This window comes from Gavialis gangeticus, unplaced genomic scaffold (assembly GCF_001723915.1).
Source record: "Gavialis gangeticus isolate Ggan-Ray unplaced genomic scaffold, GavGan_comp1, whole genome shotgun sequence".
NCBI lineage: Eukaryota > Metazoa > Chordata > Crocodylia > Gavialidae > Gavialis > Gavialis gangeticus.
The window spans coordinates 68,542,318-68,560,873 of record NW_017728992.1 but is presented as its reverse complement, the minus strand read 5'-3'; the positions used below and the strand labels follow the sequence as shown (position 1 = coordinate 68,560,873).

Here is an 18,556-nt window from a genome sequence, read left to right as displayed (position 1 = left end):
TGCCATCGGAGGTGGTTCAAGCACCTACATTGAACCACCTTCAAGAGAAATTTGGATGCTTATCCTGCTGGGATCCGATGACCCCAGCTGACTTCCTGCCCCTTAGGCAGGGAGCTGGACTCGATCTTCCAAGGTCCCTTCCAGCCCTAATGTCTATGAATCTATGACTCCTGGACCCATCATTCTGACTTTCTCCCTGGATATAACATGAAGACTGCTTATAGCCTTGGTCAGCTATCTTTGCTTGAAGATTGACAGGTGAATTTTGAAATTATTGGTATTGCTAGACCAGTGGTGCTCAGCTTCTGACCCACAGGCCAGATCCAGGCCACATGGTTATGTTATCTACCCCAGTGGTATCCCCATAGATATGGAAATTTAGTAGCAGGAGAACATTGTCAGTGTTAATTGCCACTCCAGCACTGCCGAATTGCTTGACCTGTGGGGAGCCCCTACCAGTTGAGCAAATGAATAGGGGAAGCAAATAGGGCAGTTTGCAAGCAGTTCTCTGGGAGGAAAAAGGAAGTAGAGGAAGGGGAGTCAGGTACCAGATCCTATTCTGGAAAGGTATGTGAGCCAGGGGTTCCTGTGTGTTTGGCTTGCTGAGTGTTTGTTTGATGGGCTGTGTGTTTGGGTATATGCTCTAGAGCAGCTGAGAGAGCTGCTAGTTGGGTCATTGCTTTCTGTATCTGACTAAAGCCCTAATAAGGGGCCAGAGCTGGTCCGAACCCAGGAAGGTATAAAAGGAGACTCCCCAAGCAACCAGGGAGTGAGCAAACAGGGGCAGCAAACAGGGCAGTTTGCAAGCAGTTCACAGGTCAGTTCATAGGTTAGTTTGCCGTTCCCCTCTTTGAAGGGGAGCCTTTAAGATGAGCTCTTTCTGTAAGAGTAATTAACCTACAGAGACCCAGAGAAATGGCCAGAGGATGCTGCAATGCCAGAGCCACTGCCACTATCAACTCTTTTTCTGCTTGTACCTGTGAGGTGTCTGTCCAGACAGGACTGCTCATTGTTGAGGCTTCTACCCAGGTTCTGGTTGGCACTGTGGAGACTGTGGCTTGTAGGTTCTTTCCAGTGACAGCCTGTGATGTGAACAGTGCTTCCTGGTGATGTCCTTCAGGGAACAGGCAAAAGAGCTACAAGAGGCAGTGCTGAGGCTCCAAAGCATCCTCTGCCATGAAGATTTCATTGACTCAGTGCTGACAAAAACCTCTAGGATTGCAGAGGAAGGTGCAGAAGTGGTACTAGAGAAGGAAGAGGACATGGACTCCCAGAAATGTGGAAGCTGGAAGCTTGTGACCTCTGGCAGCAAGTAGTTTTCATCTCTACCTGTAGTGGTCAGCCTAGAGAACAGATAAGGAGCCCTGTCAACAGAGGAGGAACATATTCCATTGCTGGAAGAGGCCAGGCCAGGTATCCCCAAAGTTGGGAGGATCAAGCCCACTGCCACCAAGATGAAGTAATGGGTGGTGGTGGTTGGAGACTCCCTTCTGCAGGGGACAGAGGCATCCATATGCCAGCCTGACCTGTTGTCTCAGGAGGTCTGTTGCTTGCCCAGGTCCAAGATGTCACGGAAGGATTGAGACTTATCCAGCTCTCTGGCTACCTACCACCCCATGCTGCTCATCCATGTGGGCAATGATACTGCCAAGGGTGATCCCGAGATCAAAAGTGACTACAGGGCTCTGGGTGCAAGGGTGAAGGGGACAGGGGCTTAGGTGATGTTCTTGATCCTTCCAGTGAAGGGACAGGGCCCAAGCAGGAGTAGACACATCCAGCAGATTAATACTTGGCTGCTCATCAGATGGTGTTGCCAGCAAGGTTGTGGCTTCTTCAACCACAGAGTGCTGTTCCAAGAAGGACTGCTAGGAAGAGATGGGTTCTAGCTGATGGAGAGAGAAGATCATCTTTGCAAACAGGCTCATTAATGTCATGAGGAGGTCTTTAAACTAGGTTCACCAAGGGATTAGAGACCAAAGCTCTGGGGTAAGTGAGGAAGTGGGTAACCTGGGGGAAGTGCAAGAAGGAAGGGGCAACAAGGGAGGTCTTCTCATTCTTCCTGAGAAAGCAGTGCAATTGGCTAATCACCTCAGGTGTCTGTACCCAAATGCATGGAGTCAGAAACAAGCAGGAGGAAGTGGAAGCCCTCAAACAGTCATGAAACTATGATGTGATTAGCATAACAGAGACTTGGTGGGATATTTCACATGACGGTAATACTGTTGTGGGTGGGTATAAACTGTTCAGGGGGAAAAGAGGAGTTCGTTTTATGTGAAAGAGCTGTATGATTACTCAAGGCCCCACTGTGAAACTGGGGATAGGCCTGTTGAAGGTCTCTGGGTAAGGGCTAGAGGGGAGAGCAATGATGGTGATGTCATGGTGGCAGTGTGCTATAGAACACCAAACCAGGAGGATGTGGTGGATGAGGCTTTATTCAAACAGCCAGCGGAACTTTCCCAGTCACCAACCCTGGTTCTCATAGGGATCTTCAGTCAACCTGACATCTGCTGGGACAGCAGTACAGTGGTCCACAGGTGATTCAGGCAGGTTTATGGAGTGTTGGGGACAAATTCCTGGTACAGGTGTTGGAGAGGCCAACTAGGGGTCATGTTCTTCTTGACCTGCTGTTCACAAACAGGGAAGAATTGGTGGCAAATGTAGTAGTGGATGGCAACTTGGGCAACAGTGACCACGAGATGATTAAGTTCAGGATCCTGAGGGCAGGAAGGAAGAAAGGAGAGCAGCAGAGTGCAGACCCTGGACTTCAGAAAAGCAGACTTCGACTTGCTGTCTCCCTGCATGGCGCACAGCATTCCCCCTCTCCCCCCACAGCAGCAGCGGCTGTTGGGGCACTCATGGCTTGCTCCTAGCAGAGACCCATGGTGGTGCAGCATGTGGAACACGACACCAGCCCGCTGGCACGTTCCTTCAGGCAAGACCAGGCTGGGCTCCTAGCATCACACACACAAGCCACACACTATTGGGCTGGGCTGACTTCATGGAGGCTGCTGTGGGGGGGGTTGTGCACTGTGCGGGGCAGGGGGAGGTAGGGGACCCACTCCCCAGCAGTTCCATCCATCCACACAGTCCCCCCCCACCCACAAACTCCCCAACAATCTGCCCATAAACCCCACACCACCCCCATGATCCCTATACTCACCTCTATACCCACGCATAAGCCCCCCCTAACTCCCCAAACCCCACATCTTCCCCAGAAATCTCATATCCTGAGTGCCCAGTCTCCAGACAGGACAGCACAGGACCTGCTGGTGGGAGCCATGGCTGCTAGGGCAGCTGCCACATTGCAGTCCTGCCCTGTGCCCACACCCGTGTGTGTTGGGACATGCAGCCCCAGCCAGGGGGGCTCCTGGTCTCAGGAACCACTTGGGGGGGGTGTGATGGGCTGGGGGGAGGGGTAAAAGCAGGGGTGTGAGAGAGAGGGAGAGAAACAGGGGTTGGGAATGGGGGAGAACTCCAGGTAAGAGAGGCTGCCAGAGCCAGGCTTAGAGCCCTTCTGCCCCCTAGAGCAGCCTTTGCAGGGGGAGACTGGCTTGGAAGGGAAGGGGCTTCCCCAGCCCAGTCACGGAGCCCCAGTCAAGGACTTCCCAGGAACAGCATGGGGAATTGCTGGGGCCTGGGCATAGCCACAGGGAGCAGAACATCAAGGGCTGGTACTGCTCAGAACCACAAGAGGTGGAACAGCTGCAGCTGGACTCATGTCCTGTAGGGCTGTGTGAAACAGCTCTGTTCTGATTCAGATTCAGCCATTTCAGAGGGACAGTGATTCAGTTTGGTGTTTCGACTCACTGTCCCAATTCGATTCAGCCAAATCTGTTTCAGAATTTCGACACTGATTTGGAGGTTGGTGGATGGAGTGCTGGATGGGAAAGTGGATTCCCCTCTTCCACATCCCCCCGCCTGTGCCCTTCTGCCTCCCTGCCTCTGTTCACCGGCACTTCCATCCAGTGATCCAGGGTTTCACTGCAGCAGATGCTCCCCTTCACCCTTGGGTTGCACATGCCCACAAGCACGTGGACCATACTGGACCGCACCAGATCCAGCCGTTTCTTAATGCCCTCCTTCAGCCACTTCACCAGTGCCTGCACCTCTGGAGACAGTGGTTTGCCCCGGCCAGGAACATCAATCCCCTGGAACTTCTCCATTCGGTTCTGAAGCTCCCTCACTGTGGGGATCACCTGGTTAAGGACATTGCCAGCGCTGAGGCTCTCAGTGGCCTCGGAATGGCTTGAGGACCACCAAGATCTGGGAGATGGTATCCCACTCAGCTTGGTTAAGGGGGCCGCTGATCCCAATCTCCCCAAGAAAAGCCATCTCATGAATGACCTTCTGTTACTCAACCAGCCTTTCATGCATCAGGTATGTGGAGTTCCACCGAGTTTCCACATCCTGCATGATTTTGTGCTGTGAGATGTTCAGCTCTGTCTATTTGTCCTACAGCATTTTGCCTCCCTTGATGCTCCGGTGGAAGTAGCCCACCACCTTCCTGCATTTTGAAATGAGCTGGCTGGTTGTGACGGTGCCCTCACGGACAGCCCTGTCCCCCTCCAAGGTGTCCCTGACTATAAAGTGGAACCTGTGTGCCACACAGCGGGTACTGACAAAGTTGGCATCGTAGACTGTCTTGGCCATACTAGCTCCACTGTTGGTGACCGTGAGCCCGAGGATGAGCTCGCCCTGCCCAACAAGCCACCCCCGCACCATGTGGTTCATGGCCCACATGATCTCCCTTGCCATGTGGGTTTCATCCATCACCTCCTCTTGAAGGAAAACCCACCAGTGTCCTGACTGATCGCACCAGTGCCCTGTGAAGGAGATGTAGGTATGATCTCCATCCTGGCTGCTCCAGATGTCCGAAGTGAAGATGTCCATGACGTTTACAAGTCCAGGGGGTCAGATTCGATGCACCCAAGAGAGCCGAGGGAGTCACTTGATATGATTGCATGAGTGATACATCCCTATCTTTGACTTTCCCACTATCAAGCAGTAAGAACATACTGTGCAATGTTATTAAACATGTTAATAAATATAATTTTTGGAGCAGTGTTTCATAACATGGGCTCCTTCAGCTTTTTTCATTGTGTCTTTCAAAACTGAGGTAATGTCCCAACAGCTGTTTCTGGAGGTGGTGCAGGTGCAGACAGTGCTCCCACCTCCTTGCTGCCACTAGCAGCAGAAGCCTCATGCCTAGTAGAAAAGAGAGTGCGTCTCAATTTGGGGGTGAGGGAGGACTTACAGCTCTGCCCCCTCTCGTTCTCCTGCCAGAAGACCTGGCACCTGCCTTTCCAGTGCATGTTTGGTGCGCTAGAAAGTGAGTATATAATTTATGTGTTGTGCTTTCCTGCACAATGATAAATGACAGGCTGCCAGGGAAAGCACAGCTTTCTTTTTGTTTGTGCGGGAAGAAAAATATGAACAAATAAGAGGATTTTGGGGGAAGAATTAATTGAAAGGGATAACAATAGGAATGGTAGGCCAGGGCAAGTGGGAAAGGATTGGCTACAACTTGGTAGCAAGAGACTACCAGTACCTACCGCTACCAAGCAAGCCTAGACCTTTCAGATGCTGTGTGCTCTGCTGCTTATGCTGCAAGAGAGACACAGCTGACAGAAAAGGCAGAGACAGAGCCTTATATATTGTTTCTCCATGTCTTCCCCCAGAGCACTGTGATTTGGAGGGAACTTGGGGAAAGATTGTAGTGACTGGCCAGCTACAGATGTCAATATCAGAGCAGTCCTTTTCTCCCTTTTTCCCCTCCCTTTTCTTAGTTTCCATTTCCCTACAAGCCTGCCTCCAAAACTCCGAAATATTCCAAAATGTTTCAGATGCTTTTATTTCATTTTGGGGAGGTTTTGGAACCTTCTGTTTCAATTCAGATTTGGTGATTCAGCCACTGAAATTGGCCAAAACACTCCTGAAACAAAACAGCTGCTGAAGTTTTGCACAGCCTTAATGTCCTGGTGCTGGGACAGAGCTGCTGCCAGGAGGGAGCTAGTGGGGATAGGCAGGGCCTGCGGGTCAGGAGTTGAGGGGCACTGGCAAGGCTATGGGTTGGGAGTGAGGGGCAAGGGCAGGGGCAGGGCACTGGCATATCAGTGCTGCTCAGCATCTGACATCCTGGTGAGTGAAGGGGGCAGAGGCACTTTGATCTATGACAAAAAAACCCAGAAGCAAACACTAAAGTGTATAGATATTTAGAATTTGTTTTATGATGATGATAGAGGTGCACTGGTAGGCTTCCAAATTGCTTTAACATTGTAAATATAGCAATAAAATGTTGCCCAAATGATCTCTCTATATAGTAGCGTTTAATTTTAATTGCGGAAGAACACGGATTTGGGGTATTTTAATGAGAGATTTTGAGGGGGGTTTATCACAGAATTTGCAATTTTTAAACAGAGAACAGCAGGATCTCTGCTGGTGAGGCAAGTGATGGAACCCAGACAGAGGAGCTTGCCCAGGGCCAGCACTGGGGATACAGCTGGAGGGCAGACAAGGTGGCTGACCTCCTGGCCATTTGGGGGAGCACATCTTCTGGGTGATAGTTGCCCAGATATTAGAGGGGGGACACCAGAAAACATGACAGCAGTTGCTACCCAAATGCCAACTATGCAGCCCCCGCCTGCTGGCAGCTGGCCCAGAGGTGCAGGCAGCTCTGCTACAGTGCTTGTACCAGGGCCCAGGTGGCCATGCGGTCCCTGTCTGGCCATATGTGCTGGCCTCAGCTTCTAGCTTCCCCTGGCTGCAGATCTGGGAGTTGCTGGGCAGAGTCAGTTTCCCTCAAGTGGCACCGTTTGTCCCACACCAAAGTGTATGTTCAGACATGTGCTGAGGCACAAATTTGTACCACTGCTATTTGAGCTGCTGCAAGCACATGTGCCTGCATGTGTAGACATGCAGAGACACATGTCTTTTAAATTTTTGAAAACAGCTTTGATATGTCACGTTGGCAACTGAACATCTACTAATATTACAGAGTATGAAGCTTGGACCAGTTCTGGGCCATTTTAGTTTTTCCTAATGTGAAGAGGATTGAGGCTATGACTCTCTCTTTGGAAAGCAGAGTATCACTGGAAATATTTTACTCTTCATATCTCTGTTGTTTTTTTTCTTTTTTTTTTTTTCTTTGAATGCAAAATTTCCTGGGTACTCTCCCAACTCTTGCTCCCAACTTAAGGTCACCCACAATTTATGCTTGCTCAGAAGCTATTTTTCAGACTCAAATATGATGGTTATTCCTTATGGCTAAAAGATATCTGAAGCTTTGGTTTGCCTCTCTAAATGAAATGGAGATTAACTTGCTGAAATCTGATTTGCTTTAAGACACAAGTCATTCCAAACTGTGGACATTTTTGCAAAGTACATAATAGACATTCAGATCTGTCAATTCTGGAAAAAAATAAATGCCTATCAAAAAATAATCCCTTTCCCATGGGAAGCGTTCTATACAAGTTCCTCCAATTTGCACCTTTAGTATGCATGTAGAGATAATGTATAGAATTTCCTGATTAAAATATAAACGATCAATTCCAGGAAAATAGGCTGGATTGATCCTGTTGTACAATAATTCTTGATTGCCACCTGCTGGGCTGTTACTAAATAGCTATGACAATTTCTTACAGTTACATAGCGCCACCTGATTCAGCTTTGTATTCAGGTAAAATTTACATTGAACCCTTGTGTAAGTTCTGCCTCTGTAAGAAGAAATGAATAGAACCCATTATCAATAGGTTCATATATTTTGTGCTTATCTCTGGTGTAATTAGCATATTGAGTAGAGGAAAATAGTGGAACATGCTAATGCAAAATGTTCAGTGGGTGCAGTATTTCGTATTTTAAGTATATGGAATATCTCTAAATTCAATACTGTTTGTAAAGCTGGAATGAAACGTGAGTACCAGCTGCATTTGTATATTCCATTTGGAATCTAGTTTAGAAATTGGAGTCCACTGTTTTGTTAACATAAATCATATATTTAAATGACAAAGCCAAATATCAGGTTTTGTTGCTGTAAAGAGGTTCACAAGTAGAGGGGAGTGTAAGAAGTTTTCCCTAAATTGTTTCTGCTGACCTGCAGGTCCTCCTTAGAGGTAGTAAGCGATCTCAGCTGAGCCACTATCCTTCCTGTTGGTGTGGCAGCTATGCATTATGTTTGTACTACTTTTGATTTCCAAAGGTTCCCCATCACTAGGTCACATTTCTTAAAACAGGATCTTAGCCTGAATTCGGAGGAAATTTCAAAAGGAGAAGTTTAAGAATACTTTTGTATCATATACATGATACTTTAATAATTTAAAAGAATGGATGGTAAGTGAAATTTGAGTATGGAGATAGACTAAGGAAATTAAGAACTTTGGTCTTGCATTTAGCAGCATACACTGTCCATAATTGTCACTCATTTTGATTTCTTTAGTTATCTGATGTAAAGGATTTGAGTATCTTGTGTTGTCATGATCTGTCAGTCACATCAACAGAGAAGCATTGTAACCTTATCCACCGTGACACCAAGAATAAATAAACCTGCAAACCTTCAGAGCTTTTCTTGAAGAACAGATGACACCACCAAAGATGATCAGTACAGATTTTGTTGTCTTCCCAAACCACTTAATGTGATCAGAGAATTAAAATTTCAACAAGTCATTTAATGATGACTGTGCTGCAAGAACTCTAACACCCAGGTTAGGTTTCTTGTGGTTTCATAGTTATATGTGGGGCCGTTTTTCTGGCACTGAAAGTATCGTGGGACATTCTTCTCTGCCTTATGTGATCAAGTAAATTTATTAACAACAATGAGGTCACTGTAATTTTCAATAAATGGTGACTTGCTGATTTATATCAAAAGATCCATAGAGCAGTAAACAATACCATTTACATTTAATTAGTTTTATTGAACCAAAGGCAATTTTATTTGTAATGAACCACATGTTATGATTAAGGATGTATTTTAATGATCTTTAAGTAAGGTGAACAAATGTTGCCCTTGACCTAATAGAGGAGGTTTTTCTACGTTATTGATAACTTCAGAGTGATTTCTAAATTATTATTGTAAAATGCAAAGGAAAACATTGTCATTATTTTACCATCGTTTAGTCATTTTGTGACTAATGTAAACAGATGAGATGCATTTTTCTAAGTGGTGGTTTGTAGCTAACCGAGCTTCCTAACATGTTATTTAGTATTTTGTAAGTTCTATCCATTGTTGTATGGAAATGTATTTTTTTTATAGTCTCTGTTCTCAACTTTGTTCTTGCTAAGCATTTTAACTTAGAATTGCTGTAAACTTACTTTTTTTTTCTATTTGCTTGTCTTCTTTTAAATAGGGACATAACCAAGATTATTCACCTCAGTTGTTTCCCCATATAAATGAAAAATTAGAAGGAAAATTCTGTTCCTGTTAAAGTCAATGGCAGAACTGTCTTTGACTTCAGTGTGGACCAGCATTTCAGCAAGAGTAATGCTGGACTTGTTTTGAATTTCCTAAACATGTATTTCTTCATTAATAAACTAATATTACAGAAAATATTTTGGAAATATTTTAGCAAAAGTTGAATGACAATAATATGGAAGGGAAATTTCATAATACTATGACATCCCTGCACCTAGGCCATCCAGATTTTCCCTGTTCAAAATAGTTTAAGGTATTTTTCTGTACAGCATTATTTATGAAGCTTACGTAGCTGCATTAATCTTTCCATCTCAGGTAGTGCCATGCTTAATTTTTTTTGTGATCTCTGCTGCGAGAGAGGACACCTTTTGCCCCTGGGGCAATAACAGTGGGCAGAGAGAAATCTACCCAATTTAAACTGTAGAAATAGGCATAAACCATGGTCCTCTTAAAACTCATCATTGGTTGATGGATGCTAAGCAGGTATTTTGGTATTGTGTCCTTATTAGAATATAAGTGAGTCTTCCCACATGTTATATGAGAGTCTAGCTTCTTTGAGTCCTGCCTGAGAGTCGTATATACATGAAATACTTAGAGTTGCGTTTTGCATATGATTGCAGGGGGAAATATCCTTCATTTTATTCTGCACTTGAGTGCAGAGATATCTTGCTGACCTGCACTGCATCTTTTTTTCTGTAGTTACAGGCAAAGTACAGAATCAGTTATTATGCTGGAATACCCTACTAGGGTATAGTCTGTATAAAATCATAGTACTTTGTGAGCAGAGGCCATATTTTGAGTTCTCTGAAGGTTCTAGCCATCTTAATGTAAAGGAATATTCAAAAGTTCCTTAAAAGAGGATTATAAAAGCATGTGCAACATCAAGATCTTGATTATTCAGAAAAATGAGAGAATTCACTTTTGTCAAAGTGGAAATTAAGAAGGCTTCTGAAAGAGATAGGCAGTGTTAGATCTCAAATGCACAAAAGGACATTAAATACAAGCTAAAGAGCACAGGAAGTAAAGGAATTTAGACAAAAATTCTTACACTGTACCTAACATGTAATAGGCTACAAAGGGGCACCATTTGTAGTTGCAGTTAGTTAAACCAAAATTTGACTATATTATGTCAGTGTCAGTTTATGTGAAGACATGGGTATTTCTACTTTCTTGCATTCTAATTTTGTTTCCTAACTAAGCTTTTCTGAAAAGAAAAGTTTATGTTTGATGCACTTCAGTAACAGTTCTTATTGTATATGGGTATGTGTGCGGTATTGGTTTTCTTCTGTACTATCCAGTACTGAGAAACTTATATTTCTGTGTACAATAAAGCACGTAATAGCCTGGATTAACTAAATTGTAGGTGATAACAGATTGGGAAGAATTGAATGATGAAGACATATGATACCACATGTGTATTAGTTTCGTATGAATTATTTCTTGTGAAGCTGATGAAAACTAACCTGGAAGCACAAGAGTGCAGTAAATGGACGTTTAGGTGAATGACTAAAATAAATGGCCAATGATTTGAGATGAGAAAAGATATTTTGCAAAAATTTAGTGTTGAAACTTGATTTGCTTTTATAAAATTTGTAAATAAACTAATTGAATGATTTAGGGTTATATATACCTCTGTAGGGCAAGGTAAACATACCATGCATAGATTGTGAACATCAGTTACAAATTATTTTCATGATTTGCATCTAAAGATGCTTTTTTAGACCTATGTCAGAAGACTGTTTGATAAAATGCAAACTAGATCTGAATGTATTCAGAATTTATTAATGCATTTGTTTGTTTGAAGATGGCTATGGATCTCAACAGTTCTATATCAGAAGGATCACAATAACAACTCTCAAATTTTAAGACATGCCATTTAACTCTTAGATTCTGTAAACGTCTGTAATATATAGGCATTTAGTGGAACTTTTAAAATTCAGTTTTATCATTTTCCCTACATATTCAATCAGTTTCTCTCTTGCTAAAAAGGTGTTTTGGACTATCAAGAAGCAACCCAAGGGGAAAAACTGTATAATTATTTTTAAAGAGAATGAAAGAAAATAAAAAGATACTATTTTAAGGATACTGTATTAGAAAAAATAAATTTAACTATTAAAAATATTAAGTAAGGAAAATTATCTTTCATACTTGTATAAATATCACTTTCAGAGTCTTGAAATTGTGGCTATGTTCGCAAGCACTCTGTTCCTGTATAATGAGATCTTCTAGCAGGACCGTATTCCAAAGCTTACTTGAGTAACTTTTTCATTGCCTTTATTGGGAAAAGAAAATATTTTAGTGTTTTTACCACATCTAAAACTGAACAATTATAGCCTAATTATAATATAGTGCACTGAATACATTTGTATTAATTTAATAATAGTAATAATTAATGTTAATTATTACTTTGCTATCTGTTACAGGACCTTTTTTCAATCAATGCTTATGTTTATGCTCAAAAGCCACAACTGGATATTCACAGTTTTGAGGGTACCTTCACACGGGTAAGTAATATTTGTGTATATGCCACATTCTCTTGAGTGTCTTTGAGTGGAGATCATCACTTTATAAACATTTATTCTTCTCTTAGTTTTAGAGCAGTATTTCCCATGCCCTTGCTATCAAATGGTCGTATAATAGCCTTATTTTGGAAAATAAATGATAGGAAATTATATTAGCAAATTAAGATAGCCTTTATTTAAAAGTAGAAATCAGGAAATTGTATGTGTATACATATATCTAAAATAAGACATAAATCTTTATATGATATACAAAGAATTCAGAATAATGTTGTTCATTTTACCTCTAGTCATGAGATCTATTTTGTGTATGTCACAAATTGTGGTAGCTTTAACATTTTCAGCAGTGTGTTGAAGGAATTGCTCATTTATCTGCATTGATGAACCACTATGTTAAAGTCAGTGTAAATCAAAGCAGCTGGCCTACTATGATTAGTTTAACATTTATAGTGACAAAATCATATTTTCCAAAATCCAATGTCAAAGTAAAATACATTCTTCAAAGAATAAATCATGGCAACTCACAGGATTAAGTTAAACATATTTTCTTCTATATGGGATTAGATTTAGAATTTAGCATTTATTGTAACATGACATTTGTGTGCCAGGCTAAAAATATCCTCCAAACTATCTTTTAAAAAACATAAAAAGTTAAAAAACAGGGCTAAGGTTGGCTGAATGCCTTTTACCTTTACTTATGCGTTCCACAATTTAAATAATTTTATTGAAAAGTGATCAAATTATTGAAATATTTTAGTATTCTAAGCAATACACAAAATAATATTTATTGTTTTAATTTCAGTAACAGAAATTCAAAGATTAACAATTAAAAACAGTTACAGAACAATATATTTTTATGGTAAAACATTTCATCCAGATATAACAGCTCTCTGAAAACAATAATCCACCTGCATTTGTCCCACTGTTTAATATTTGGATTTCTTTTTTTCCTTTTTGAATGAATAATATAGTTGGTGGGAGAATCAATTTGCCAACATTTGAAATTATATTCTCTATTGAAAAAACAGATGCAACACAGGAAACAAAGCCAAGCTTCCATATATTTTCTCACTAGTATTCTTTAGTTCTAAACTTGGGGAAATCTCTAGAAGTGAAGTAGTGTTCTGCTCTCTGTGCCCTACCGCCTTAACTTTTCCATTGAAGCTGCTGCAAGGGCACAAAGTGTTTTTTTTTTGTTTTTTTTCCCCTTGAGAATGACCCTGAGCGTGGATGGAGTTTCTCTAGCATTTCATACTGTATTCACAACATTTGGGTTTATCTACATTAATGCAGCAGAACATCCCATTATTTAAATTACGCCAAACTTGTTATTTGACGTACAACATGTTGTCCTTGAATTTCTTGTTGTTATTTTGTGCATTCTGTATCTGTTTCTATAATTAATACATTCTACGAGAACCAATAAATAAATAGTGAATCTGAAACAAATAGGACTTTTGTAGTCATTCTCATCATCTTGGCTCTTCTGCAGTTGACTTGTATGATTCAGACTGGTAATATATTTTGCTTTTTATCTGAAATAATTAAGTTCAGCTTTCTTCCCCTGCTGCTGCCTCAATAGCAGTCCTTTTAGCCTATCCCTCTGTGGTCTCCTACACATATCCTATTCTGAAATCTCCAAGGAAAACAATGACATATCTGGCCTATGTGGATCTCATGCAGTAGAGCTCAGTAGAGCTTCTGGGATGCCTGTCCTTGAGCCTCGGTTCCCTCTTTCCTAGAAAGACTCCAAAAGATCCCGTGTTGGGGAGGCCACTCAAAATACTTTTAGAGCAATCTCTGAGCACAGGTTCACTTTCTCATTTGAAGCAAATATTACAGGGGAAAGCTTCTGAAGAGAAAATTTAAAAATCAGCACTGGGTTCCCCTCTTCACCTTCACAGAGTGCAGAAAAGACTAGACCATGAATGAATGATGGCGTGAGTTTGTCTGTCCTTTGTGCCATGCAGAAGTGACTGCACTGTGTCAAGTAAGGCTGGTAGCAGGCACAGAGCAGCTCAGTAAGTTTGGGAGAGCCATTCCCAAGTATGCTTAGCTTGCACTCTAGATGTCATCATTGGTTCAGTGAGGTTTCAGGATTTTCCATGGGTAAATAGGCCAGTTCTAGTCACAATGGTCAAAGTACCTGATTAAATTTTCCTGATAACTGTGAAGAATACAGTCACACCTACTCGAGACAGATTTTCCTGTTGTAGCTAGAGTGCAGTTTCTTATTTCCATATAAGCAGCCCATCAATAGGAAAACGTGAGCTGCTGCCATGGTTTATATGGCAGAAGTTATATTTAGCAGATTTGTTCCTTTAACTAGAAATATCTTGCTCATCAGAAATTGTTTTGGGCTTGTGAGTAGTCTCTGCCCATGGAAACAGTGATTTCTCTGTGTTTGGGACCTTGAATGCAAGTTGGTTAATAACACAGCTGAAAGCTAGGCAGAGTTCCCTGGTATAGAGAACTCTCTTTACTTTTTGTACCATTCCTTAGCACAATACAAAGGATATGAGCATAAGAACTGCGCTTTTTGTTCTTTTCTAGCTGAAGGTGCTATCTTTGTCCTTGGCCTTTCAGATGTTATTTTCTTACGGAGAAGATCTGCTATTGTTAAATTAGTCATCTACTGGGGACCAGGCCGAGTTAGTATTGACATGATTGCTGTGTGGATCAGCCAATAGAAGACCAGTAACCAAATATGTTTGTTTTTTAATATTAAAAAAAAAATCCATCGCTAAACCACCCTAGTAAACCAGGGAAACAGTCTCTAGCTCTGGAGACACTTATTGTGGGGTCTTTGAGAGTCTCCAAGGAAAAAGGTTATGTCTCTGTTGCTTAATACTTCCAGCCTGTTCAACAAAAGTTATTTAGAAACATGGATATTAATTGATATTAATTGCTTTCATAAGGCATGAATATTATTCAGCACCCTAACAAGGTTACTGAACATGATGATGGAATGTAATTTTGCTCCTTACAGCACTGCATGAACTGAATGCTAGTAGGAGGTGTTATCAGTAGAGAATCCAGTAGAACAGACCTCCCAATTACTAGGACGGCACAAACAAATATTTTCTTGACTGATACCAGTGGCCGATGATCCGATAGCTGATTTACAGGAATGGAGGCAGGCAGCTTGGAGAGCAGTGTCCTGCCAATAAGTCTGTGATGGGAAACTGTGTGGGGGAGGGAAGGCACACAGGGGGCCAGACCAAGGGCTCCACTGTGAGGGAGGGAGTGGGGCTGGAGCTGGGGCAGGTGCTGTCCAGCCATGGTGGTGAATGGGACCTGAGCCAGGGCATGGGATACTCGTCTGGGAGGCCTAGGGGGGTAGAGAGAGGAAGTGACTCCCTGCCCCTGCATGCACCCCTTGGGAAGGCATGGGGGGCATGTGCCCCCCAAATGTATGCGCAGGGTGAGGCCAGGCTGCCTGCTGCAGGCTCAGGACCAGGGCTGCATGGGGTGGGTGGCAGCAGCACTGGGACAGGTGGTTACAGGGGGCTGTGGAGAAATTTGGGGGTGGTTATAGCCCCCTAAATCCCCCCAGCACCTCCCTCTCCCAACGCTGCTTCCCGCCCTGCCCCCATCCGCCCCGAGCACAGTCTTTGCCCTGGCCCCCCACTGAGAAGAGGCTGGTACAGCTCCTGGCCCCAAGCCCACAGCAGGTAGCCCACTGTCACCCTGCAGATAAATTCAGAAGGGCACATGGCCCCATACCTCCCCCAGGGGTGCACACAGTAGCAGGGAGCTGCCCCACCCCAGGTCCCATTCACTGCCCTGGCTAGGCAGCCCCTGCCCCACTCCCTCCCTCAGTATGGGGGACTTGATATGCCCCTTCCTTCTTCCATGCAGTATGCCCCCCGACAGACTTACCGGCCAGATGCTGCTCTCCAAGTTGCCAGGCTGCATTCCTGGCTGCATGCATGCATACACACAGCGATTATTGGTGACATTATTGGCCAAAAAAAGCCGATTGCCAATAATATTAATTTTCCTGTTATCGGTGCTAATCCAATATGTGACCAGTATATCAATGCACCTCTACCAATTTCTAGCATCTCTACAAAGATGAGTTGTTGGGGGTTTTTTTAATTTGAAGTTGGGAGCTTTTTCCAGTGATACCCAACATTGGATTCAGACAAGCAATCCTCACAACTGTAATGGCATTCATTTCCTAAATAAATTCAAGAAGCATTCTTTTTGTGGTTAATAGGGCTGTGCAAAGCTTCAACTTAATGTTTGATTCGACAAATATTCAACATATTCGATCTTGAAAAGTGAAAGTCAAGTGGAATAGCAGCTGGTTGAATAGCTGTCGAATCGAATACCAGAAGTCGAATATTAACAGCACGGGTCAAATATTCGACAAGGGTCAAATATTTGACTTGCCTATACTGGATTCCCTGTGGTGGGGGGGAGAAAAAAAAGGAAAGTAAGGGGAGGGAGGGGGAGAGGGGGAAGGAGTGCTTTCATGACTGACATGTGTGGCTGGCCAGTGACCTGTCAGCATTCTCTGAGGTCCCTTCCAATCCCAGTGCTCTGGGGGAGGGCCAGAGAAAATGCATAAAAGGCAGCAGTTTTTCAGCTCCCCTGCTTTCTGCCTTGGGGTCAGTTTCTGAGCTGCTGGTGTTCTCCAGCACCTCTGCATGAGACCACGAAGGCTGGAAGCCCTGATCTTCAACAGATTCCCTGCTTGCAACACTAGCAACAGGGATTTCTGAGAACTTGGTGCTTTTATTGTATAGCTACTTTTCATATTAGTTTATGCTTACAATGGATAGGGTTAGTAGTAGCCTAGGATCTATTCTCTCTCTCTCTCTATATATATATATATATATATATTTTAATACATCATTCATTCTTTCCACCACACCAGCGCTTCTCAGTATATTATCTACACACACAAACACATTTACATAACATCCAGAAATCTAATCCACAGTGCACAGCACACTTAGAGGTTCCAGTTTACATACGAAGGAACACATTATGAAGCGGGGTGGAAAGGCCACACTGGCCAGCCTGCATGAAAGGGAGCAAGGGGAGTTGCAAGCAGGAAAGCTGCAGTTTCTCCCCCCACCAAACTCAGATGCAGCCTCTTTCTCCCTGCTACAAGGGATGAGGCTGCTACAGGCAGCAAAGAGAGGGGAGCAGCAGTGCCACCAGATCCATTGCCTGTGCCTGAGACTCTCTCATGTCCAGACACAGCAGCCACAACCTCTCCCACCTAACTGCAACCAGCACAGCAGCACACTCCACCCCTGTGTCACTGCCTATGCTGAGCCTTCCAGCGCCATAAGAAGAGCTGGTGCTGGATCTGGATCTCGGTGCCCTGGCAAGGGAAGTTCTGGGGAAGAAGGGGGAATCAGCTGAGTTTGTGCTCAACACCCCTCAGGTTTTGTCCTTTCAAGCCACAAGGTCTTTCCCAGAAGGCACTTTAGAAGGTGCCTCTGTACAGGTGAAGGCAAGCAGCTCAGCTCAGTCTGCTCTTTCTCTTGCTGTGCCTCTGACTGCTGAAGAGGGGGAGAGTTCAGCAGCATCCACAGATGCACCCGCACGCCAGAGGGAAAGGCCTAGTACTAGCATGGTCTGGGATCATTATGAGCAGGCAGATGATCCCGTGTTTGCTATCTGCTTGCACTGCTGAGCCAAAATCGGCCGGGGCAAGGGAACAAAGCACATGACCACCTCAGGGATGCTGAATCATCTCTGCAGGTACCACCCCTTTGCCACAGGAATGGTCCCCGCTCACTCCACAGCCCCCATCCCCCCACAGCAGAGGCAGGGCACCCTGGAACATTGGGGGCAAAAGGGACTAGTTGCAAATGCGAGCAAGGTCACCCAGACCATTGGGGAGATGCTTGCTCTGGATGGCCAGCCCCTCACCTTTGTTGAGAGGCCAGGGTTCAGGCAGCTCCTGGCACTGCTGGCTCCATCCTATCAGGTGCCCGCACGCACCACCTTCAGCAGAACGGTGGTGCCCTCCCTATACAAAGCATGCAGAGAGCACTTGAGGGAGGAGCTGCACAAGGCAGGTCCGCAGGTGACTGTACACTTCACCTCGGACATCTGGAGCAGCCGAGATGGAGATCATGTGTACCTCTCCCTCACAAGGGACTGGTGTGGCCAGTCAGGCCGTTGGTGGTCTCTCCTTCACGCCAAGGTGATGAATGAGTCCCACACAGCAGCAGAGATAAGGGGGGCCATGAACTGCATGGTGCAGGGGTGGCTGGGCATTGGACAGGCTGAGCTCACCCACGGCTTCACGGTCACCGACAATGGGGCCAATATGGTTAAGGCAGTCCATGATGCCAACTTTGCTGGTATTTGCTGTGTGGCACGCAATTTACATCTGATTGTGAGGGATGTCTTGGAGGGGGACAGGGCTGCCAGTGATGGCGCCAGCAACACCAGCAGGCTCGCTTCCAGATGCAGGAAGGTGGCAGGCTACTTCCACCGAAGCATCAAGGGGAGCAAGATGCTGCAGGACAAATAAGCTAAATGTCCCACAGCACACAATCATCCAGGATGTGGAGACTCGGTGGGACTCCACATACCTGATGCTCAAGAGGCCGGTGGAGCAACAGAAAGCCATCCATGAGCTGGCCTTGCTCGGGGAGATTGG

At 44.3% G+C, this 18,556-nt stretch overlaps 1 protein-coding gene across 2 annotated transcripts in view; it reads left to right on the top strand.

Annotated features, from left to right (window-relative positions):
- Positions 1–18,556, top strand: part of ATP9B (ATPase phospholipid transporting 9B (putative)) — a 447,238-nt gene that overhangs the window by 216,317 nt on the left and 212,365 nt on the right. For both annotated transcript variants that reach the window (XM_019524099.1, XM_019524092.1), the window contains exon 9: positions 11,827–11,907. In XM_019524099.1, coding sequence (XP_019379644.1) covers positions 11,827–11,907 — 81 coding nt within the window. The remainder of the gene's footprint in view (positions 1–11,826; positions 11,908–18,556) is intronic.